At 30.9% G+C, this 9,911-nt stretch overlaps 1 protein-coding gene across 1 annotated transcript; it reads left to right on the forward strand.

The window, feature by feature from the left end:
- Nucleotides 1-767: 767 nt before the first annotated feature.
- On the forward strand, nucleotides 768-9,575 carry HELRODRAFT_120427 (hypothetical protein; the record flags this gene model as incomplete). Its single annotated transcript, XM_009017370.1, has 11 exons — nucleotides 768-845; nucleotides 1,564-1,709; nucleotides 4,231-4,401; nucleotides 4,580-4,693; nucleotides 4,938-5,088; nucleotides 5,212-5,241; nucleotides 6,379-6,469; nucleotides 6,610-6,708; nucleotides 8,458-8,561; nucleotides 9,096-9,287; nucleotides 9,444-9,575. Coding segments are annotated over 11 exons (1,308 nt in total), but the record flags the coding sequence as incomplete, so codon positions are not given.
- Nucleotides 9,576-9,911: the final 336 nt, after the last annotated feature.

Raw genomic sequence — 9,911 nt, forward strand, 5'->3', positions numbered from 1 at the left:
AGTCTAAAGGTCTATTACACTCTTCCTAGGTTCACAAGAATCAACAACACTTAACAAACATCGTATATGAACAAACGCTAAGCGAAGCATCACATACGAAGCATGGGATAGGCGGGGATTTTTTTGGTCATATTTTATTCGAAACAGGTCACTGTAGGCTACTAGGCCATCACGCGTCACGCCGCCAAAAAGCGCTATGTCTCGCGCTGCTATTGAGCGGTTGCATGGTTCAAATATTGTTTTGTCTGAAACTAAAAGACTCCTACGCGAATGATGCGTCGTGTAGTGTGGATGTACAGCCTCTGTGACACGAAAGTTTAATTAAAATTTAAGAATAGCGTGTAAGTAGCTGTGCATTTGACAGCTGAATTATAAAAGATGAATACAAAAAAGAACAAATCCATAAATAAATTAACTATCGAAAGTAAGCATTATTATTTGTGTCTGGAAGAATGATGAAATTTTTCTTGTTCCAGTGCTCACGCCAAAAAAGACGACAAGGTTAACATTTTCATCTCATGCATTGCCGTTGCTAAATGACGGCAAAACTGTTTATGTGACGACGGCCCAATAGGTAATCATCGTTCGATATTTATTTTTAAAAGTAAATGCGTTGTGGATGTATTGTATTGTATGCATTGCATTTGACATATAGTTGACAAAATAACAAAATCGCCATGAATTTTTGACCGAAAAAAGAAGAAAACTGAAGTTGTTATCCGGACTTATTGATTTTTATATTTTTTTTCGTCATAAAAATGAATAAAGAAAATTTCAATGACTTTTATGATGGATCGAGATTTTTCTCTTTCCTAACAACCGTATCTGGCCTTCCAATTGATCAGGTTGGTTGTTGGCATGGTATTTATAGTTATATATAATGGTCATAATGTGGGTAAATAAACAAAGTTTAATTATTTAAATAGGAATTAAATTTAATAAGTATACAAAAAGTAAGGTTGTGTGTGTGTGAAATGAAATGAAGTGAAAATGATGCTTGCCTTGTCTTACCTTACCTTACGCTTACCTTACCTTACGGTTATGGTTGTAATGCCTTATTTTACCTTACCTTACCAATGAAATAAAAATTTAAACTTTTAATTTAAAAGATTAAAAATGTAAAAAGAAGCTCTCAAAATCTAAATTTATTTTTATTAACTAACCTAAGAACTGCTGTACAAAATTAAAATAAAAGGTCAAATATTATAATTATTATATTATATTAAAATGTAATATAATTAATAATTTATATATTATATGTAGAATAGAATTTGTATGAGAGATTTTTAAAAATAAATTTGAAGATTTAATTTTTCAAGCTAAACTCAAATAAAAACATGTGAAAAAAGAAACTAATATAAAATTGAAATTATGATTATCTTTATTTATAATTATATTTATTTTTGATAGTATAAGTTTATTATATTTATATATGAAATGAATTTCTAATAATTACAGCTAAAAGATTATCCAATGTGTTTCATATTAATTATGCATAATTTAATGATAAATATACTAATACTTATTTACAAATTATAGATAATATATTTTTTATTCTGTCAGGTAAACTTTTTAGTTTGTCAGTTTTTTATCTTGGTGGTGGCATACTTCTTTAGAACTCAACTAAATGTTGAGCGAGTTGGTCCTAGAGTTCGACATATAACCGAATGTGTGATTGGGTTCACTCTTCTATATTTTTGCTTTGGAAGGTAATAATTTTTTGATGTTTGTTGAAATTAATGTCACCATTAATAATCCAAGTTAATAACGTCCACATATTTGTTGTATCTATTTTTAACCTTGACCTTTAACTTTTTAATTTTTAACTTTAACCTATTTTTAACTTTTTATATCTTGCACGTGTAACTTATTCTCATAAAGAATCAAGTATAAAATAAAAAAGGTTGTGTTGATTTAAATGAGGTATTTTATTATTGTATGCCTTAACCTACTAAATATATCATATCATAATTAGTTAGTAAGTAGCTCAGAGGATGAAATTGCCAAGTCTCATGTTATTCTTACTACCTGGTTTGTATAATATCCGTTTAAAACTGGTGTGGTGCGATCTGGTGCGGTGCAGTCTGGTGGGGCACATACGTCATGTTCAGTAGGTATTACAGCTTTTTGGCACAAAAGTTTGATTATAAGTAAAAAAAAGAGTAATTTACAAGCACCTTTCTTCTATGCTTGTCTGAGCAGTTTAATAGAGAACAAAAATATGTTGATTTTCCATAGTGTGCCATCTTTCACATTTTAATAAGTATGATTAAGGAGAACAAAAATGCAGTAATTATTCTTGTTTTAGAATCATAAATATTTCAAACGGTTGAAAAAATAATTTTTAGCTATTGCCTTTTCTATAATTATAAGAATAATTAAAATATTGCTGGAAATCAATTTAATGTGCTGTGTCATTGCTCGTGTATTTTAGTTAATGTAATTTTCTTTGGTATTTGTTGCACGCCAAAATATGAATTCTTTTAAAATTTTAAATATGGAGATTTTTGATTAAACATTACTTGAAGGTTAAATACAATTCGTTCTTTACTGATAATCTATTCATCCAGGCTTATATAATAAATGTTTACAAGTGAGAGTTTATATTATTATATACCTCAGAACAGTATAACTAATGTCATTTCATTCTTTCTTGGAATTAAAATTAACATAATTGAAAAATGTTTTAATGCATAATTGTAGCTTATGTTTACGATGTTTAGTCACACACGCGCGCGCACACACGCACAGACACACACAAGCTTATTTGTTTGTGTGTGCGCGCGTGTGTGTGTGTTTTATTTTTTCTTATCCTCAAACACTGCATAACTACTTACTTATTTTTCCCAATTTAAAACAATAGAATTTTTTCCCAAAGGAATGTTTACAACTTGTTACCGTTGTTTGTAGCATACTCATATAAGCTTCTCAACATTTTATTTTTTTGATGGATAGACTCCCTCCCAGAATGAGATTTGTATCATTCAACAGCATTGCTAGAGCCCAACTGCAGTGGAAATATATTGCAACTATCTTAATTTTATACTCGTGTCATTATGGTGATAATAAACATATAAATATATAAATAGTATTATAAATATAATTAGACAATGGCAACAGCTAGTAGGCTTTTTTTGATTTATTACTAAACCCATATGTATTTTAAAGAAATATCTGAAACATTTTATGCGTTATGCTTAAATTCAATTATTATTGGTAAATGAATGGAAATATGTGTGGCAGACAATCCATGAGTGAACTAGTGAAATCCATGACTAATAAGCTTGATGTTTTGTGACATCAAGCTTATCCAAATCAATTAAAGTGTTATCAAAACTTTCAGCAGATGTGCTTGGTTGAGTTTCATCGACGTCAAGAATATTTGATTGATTGGATGTTATGGATAAATAGAAAGCTTTCGAAGGCACTAATCAAGGATTGAAAGGCCATAGCCAGTTGCTATAAATCCACTAATTGCATTTTTCATCGTCGCACTGGCCATATATGACTCTATAAAATAGTTCACAAAAATTTTAACGTTTAATGATAACTCCTGAATGCAAACGGGTAAATTTTGAACAAAAAATGTTCCAATTACTTTTCAATGATTTATAAACTGTTCTATCAAGAGGCTGCAGAAAATGAGTACAATGACCTGGTAGGCATAAGAGGACAATTTTTTATTCTTGTGTATATTTCAAGCATTCTATACTAAAATGTGAAGCATGCCCATTCAATATAAGCAGGGCCGCACCGTCGTTTTTTTTGTTGCTGATTAAAATGTTTCATCCATTCCATGAAAAATCTACATCAATCCAACCATTTTTGCTCAATTTTGAAATCTTTTTCACACTCAGAGATGTAAATTTTTCAGTTGTTAATATTTTAATTTTCTCTTACCTTTATCTCCCCATATGCTTTTTCTTGTCATTATTTGCATTTAAATTTAAATATTGATATTGATCCTTTTACTTTCAATCATTTCATTGAAGTAATATTAACAAATAAGAATATTTAATGAAGCAACTTACATGCAGTAGATGGTTTTTTTTTCAAAATTAGCATTTTTAGAATATAATATATGCACACTTAGTGTTTATTTTTATATGTTTGTGTGCATCTGCTGTCCATGTGCACGTGTGTTTCTGTGCCTGATTTAAATTATTTATTGATCAGTTTGTTTAATTTCTGGGATGAATTATTAATGAATTTATTTGTATAACTGCCCAGAGGTCTCATGCATGTTGTACTCCAAACATTCATCTGTTGGGTGGTGATGAAAGTTTTCAAATATGGCCCGATGGAGAAAATAGTTCTGGGGTCCGCTGTCAGCTACCTGTGCATCACGCACATCTACCGAATGATCTATGACTACGGAGGCTTCACTCTTGATATAACTGGGTTGGTGTTAAATAACTAACTTTAGATGCATGAATGGAACAAAAAATTTTTCATAATATTCTAATGACATTTTTTAGCTACTAGTCATTTTACCAGTTTTTAAAAGTTTGGTACTCCATAAGTGTTTTTACCGAGTTTAGCAATAAGAAGTTGAGAATTAAAAACTTGAACTGATCAGGCCACTGATGTTGAGTACTCAGCGCTTAAGTAGTTTGGCGTTTGGACTGGCTGATGCTGAGAAGTTGAAGAAGGATGTCAAGATGGTCGACAACTTGAAATCAAAAGTCGTCCAGTTGGTTTAATTTTTTATTTTATTTATTTATTTATTTATTTAAGAGTAAATTAATAAATTCTAAAAATCTGTTTCTGATTGCTTGAGTAACAACTATGTCAATCTTAGAATTTCATATAGAGCGTTCATTGGTCATAAAATTTTGTGCTGGTTAGGTTTTTTATATTAGGTTTTGTAGTTAAATTAGTTTTTGTGGCTTAAATCTGTCATTTTTTGCCAATAAAATTATTTCTTCATTTTCCAGCAAATTTCCAAGTGTTCTTGAATTTTTGAGTTTCATGTTCACCTTCCATGGCGTAATGTGTGGGCCAGTCTGTTTCTACTCAGATTACATCAAATTCATTGAGGGTACAGATTATGATTCAAAAGCACAACTAAAACAACAAAACGGAAATGTAACAACAACATCAACTGCTCATAAATCTGATGACAATCGTCATAATGATAAAATTGTGGTAGCTAAAAATGGCTTTAAAATGTTTGATGGTAGTGAAAAGAAGAATAATCACAATCTGCAGAACCATCTTCCTACTAGGCCATCTCCCATGGTTGACTATTTTTTATTCATTTTAACTTTTTATCTGATATTGATAATTTTATTCGTCATATTCTTTTTTACTTTTTAATTTTTTATATTTTAAAACATTTTTTTTGTGACATTGATTCACGCCATGCTGGTTACATTTATAATTACTTCATTTGTTATTTCTATTCATTCATATTTACTTTCCCTTAATCATGAAAGGAAAGTAATAAATGGTTGACCCGCATGGTGCTGTGTTTAAATTCCCCCCAGTAGTTAGTTTTTATTCCTCAACCTTATGCTTTCATCAAACTTGTGTACCTACTATTGTTGTACATTTGATCGTGTCCAATATTAACTCATGCATTTATGTGGGTAGATTTTTGTTTTTTTGAATTCTGATGCACCTGTTTGTGGCTTACATCTGCGTGGTTAATTTTTTTTATAAATTTCGTATAATGCAGCCCTTTTACGGGCAGAGTTTGTGAATTTGCTATTGAGAAGCTGTATAAAAGCTGCCTAAAATACTTTATCTTGAATTTCACTCATTTTTTCAGTAAATACATAGGCTACTGCAATACATTTGGTTCATTTTTGTATCATGTTTTGGCAATTAAAATCTACTAAATATTGAATTGATTTTTAAACACCTGTACCTGGCGCCTCACTCAAATTACTCATTGTCTTTTAAAAAGTCAAACAAAATTAAATGATTGGAGTTATTTTAAGTCAGAGTGTAATAACTTGGAATTAAGCCATTTAAATAATACAGTTGTGATGACGTTTGCTCTATATAAATGTATCCATGATTGCTTGCGTTGAATTATCATACAGTTGCAAAATGTGGTTTGAAGGTCCTATGTAAAACTGGATTGTTGCAAAGTTTATGCTATTAGAATTATGTCACTGTTGTAATTTCAGTGAATAAATTAAAAGGTAAAAAGTCAAAACGTTTTGAATGTGCAGCCAAATGTATGCAAATGTTTCAACTTTTTATATACAAATATTACAACTTTTTATATTCAAATATTTTATCTTTTGTGCTGTAACTTTCCAATTGGTTATGACTCAAAATTATAAAGTGAACTAACTGTTTGATGTTTGCGTTATTAATCTTGTTTAATGAATGAGTAAATATCAAATATTGATAATATTATTTCAGCCTGTGATAAGAAGAAAGTTGTTGCTAGCTGGTCTCTTCGGTGCTTCAACAATTATATTGTTGCCCCTCGTTCCAATCAGCTTGGTCACAAGTATGTATGTTTTGCGGTTCAAAATATTCTGATGCCACCGAAATTTAGCTTACAAATTATGACAACTTATTTGATGAACCTCTTTTTTAGAGAATGATATTTGAAATGCAGAATTCAAAGATACTACTAACCACCGACAGGTCCCGAGTATGCCACTTACAATTTCTTCTACAAGGTCTTCCTCATTGTTCTCTTCACAGCCCTCCAGAGGCAAAAGTACTATTTTGCATGGAAGCTTGGTTTGTTTGCTTTCACTTAATATTTATGTTTTATGTTCACGGTGCTAAACTTGTTTTGGTACTCGTTTTTAATAATGCTATTTTGTCTACTCTTAGCATTACAAACAAACAGTACTCAACGAATACTACTTCAGTTTCCAGTTACTCTTAAATTTTATTTTTGCAAGTGCAATGTTTTTCAATTGTACCATTCCCTGCTTATTTTGCATTTGAAATTATTTCATCAGCACAGACAGATAGATTACTTTTTTGTATGTACCCTTGCACCGAATGTTTGGAGATTAATACCCCCATCATTTTATACAACTTGCTATTGTAGTAGAAGGACAGGGTGAAAGCGGGGTTGCGTGAAACTGAGGCGAGTGACAGATGTGGATGGCGTCGAGGGTTATTTCGGTTTCATCATAGGTAGCCAAACGGCAACTCCCGATCTCGGGGAAAATGTCGTCTAAACGTGTGTTGTTGTTGTTATTGTAGTTTTCTTATTTTCTTTTATTTGCTACTTCTGCTTTCTATTATGACATCTCATACAGATTTTGTATTATATTTTTTGTTCTTTATGCAAAAGATTTTTGAACTAACGTTCTACTAAGACGCTGATAAATAAGCAAAGGTTTTTGTTTGAATAAACATTGTTTTGATAAAAACATGATTTTCATTGATGTGATTGATGTGATGTTTAAACAAATGTAGAATTGTTCAGTGATAAAAAGCTTTCATGAAGTTTTTGTGATATAAGATGACTTAGCATTATCAGCACTAATTGTTTCAAAACAAATTTTATGACATTTTTTCAAAGTTGTGTTGAAGTCCATCTCGTACAATGCATACATAGATTTTTTTATCTAACCTTACAAAAGGAGAATATTTAACATATTCAAACACAATCATTTCTTTCTTCAAGGCATGCTTTCTCGTTAACATAGCAGAAATTACAATTGTATAGAATTTGTACGAAACTTTCTACAATATTAAGTTTTTTTGCTTGCAAATGAAGCTACAAAAGTAAATGTATAAAAATTTTCATTATTGCAAGTGAAATATGTTACAGGTGGCAATGAATTTTTCCCTATGTATTCATATTACTTTTTGTCTACCTACCTATGATATTTACGTGTTCATATTTTAGTTTTAATTCGTAAGATAAATAAACATATTCTGAGTAATCTTTGATACGTTTTTGCTAAAAATCCATCTGAAACTGAAAGCACAAGCTGTGGTTGAATTAGTTTGGTTAAGATTTTGAGGATTATTCAGATATTTTTGTTTTCGACTTTCAAACATTACTCATGTATCTTTTTTAACCAGTAGAATGAAATGCTTCAAGTGTTTGAGTATAGTTAGTTGATAATAAATAACTTTTGTTGACTTGAACTGGATAAAACAGTACAGTGCTATGTCATATGCTGGTTTGTTAAGTGATTTAGTTAGAGTGACTCGGTTGAAACGTAGGAAGGAACTTGACTGTAATATTTTAAATTGTAGAATGCAGTTTGTTTTACGTATGTGGTTTATTACTGGCTCCAATCTATGTCGTGCAATAAAATGTTTATTAGCACGTAGAAATGAACTCAATCAATCACAAGCTTAAAACATGAGAGAAATAAATTATTCCATTTCATAATTATAACAAAAGAGTTCCGCATTTTGTCATAATGTTGATAAAGAGATCTTGTTAATCATTAAAATAATATATGTATGTTTATTAATCATTTAAACTATGTAAATCATCATGCCATTGCATTACAGGTGAGGCAAGTAACTTGAATGCTGGTTTGGGATACAATGGAGTTGATGAGCATGGAAACAGTAGATGGGACCTGATTGCAAATGTTGATGTTCTCAAAGTTGAGGTATGCTGGGTGTTGTTACTTGATGTACCTGGAAATAGGCTGTTTGTTGTTTGTGTGTTGTAAGTTTGTTCAGTGTGGTTATTTCCGTAAAATATGTGTGTGTGTGTGTGTGTGTGTGTGTGTGCGCGCGCGTGTGTGGTTCTTGTCAATCTGATGACAAATGTCATGATTATGATATGACCTCACATGTCATTCAAAGGCACTAATAATTCAGCGGGATGCACTTTCGAACATTCACGTGTTGTTTGAAATCAAAGTCTTCGTTATTCATTATTTTTGTTGTTGTGTGACAAGGTAATGAAATTCTTGTGTGAAAAGTCATGTATTTTTAGCTCTGATATCTGATTTCAATGGTTGTTGTTAATAATTAACGAAAAAATTAACGAATTGTCGAAAAAATTAATGAATATGAAATAGATTTCACAAATATTTTGTGAAATAGCGCGCATAAACGTAGATAGCTCTCGTTATCAAAATTTAATCTGCGAAAGTATTCAAAAAATTTCATACCAATTTTATCTCCATCTTATCAAGTTCTCCACCAGTTTGAAAGTTCTGATTGACAATTGGAACATTTCAACAGCCTGCTGGTTGAGGTACATAATATATGATCGACTGCACAGCATCGTACCTGTCTTCCTGTTTAGTGCTCTCTGGCATGGTTTCTATCCGGGCTACTACATCACATTCATCACTGGAGGACTCTTCATAAGCACAGCCAGATTGGTTTGATATTCTTTTTTTTTCCATTTTCATTTGTCAATAATTTCTTTTTCGTTTTTCGGTGTAATTTAATTTTAGTTATTTTTTCCATCACTAGCTATCAAAATATTTATGTTAATCTATACAATTACCGTGAAATTTTTCATCTTTTTGTTTCAGATGAGAAAAGTCGTTAGACCACATTTTCAAACTAGCCCTACATTGAAATTCATTTACGACGTTGTAACCTTTTTGGCAAGTCGACTGGCGGTGTCATACCTGGGTCTCCCCTTCCTCGTTCTTGAGTTCTGGGCCTCCTTCTACATCATCAAGTTGGTTTCCTCTTCTCTCTTCTTCGTTTTTAACTTTTAGTGGTTTTTGTTTAGAAGTTTTCGTCACCTTGAAGTTTTTGTATTTTTAAAAACTTTTTTTCAGTATTTTTTACTTTGGATATTTTTTTCTATATTACAAGTACGTTCGTTTGTCTTGCGGTAATTTTAAAACAGTAATTACGAATGAATGAATGGGTGGATAATGATTGTATAGTGATGAATTGTATAGTAATTACAAATGAATGAATGGGTAGATAATGATTGTATAGTGATGAATTGTATAGTAATTACGAATGAATGAATGGGTGGATAATGA

The sequence above is a fragment of the Helobdella robusta genome, assembly GCF_000326865.2.
Source record: "Helobdella robusta unplaced genomic scaffold HELROscaffold_2, whole genome shotgun sequence".
Classification (NCBI taxonomy): Eukaryota; Metazoa; Annelida; class Clitellata; order Rhynchobdellida; family Glossiphoniidae; genus Helobdella; species Helobdella robusta.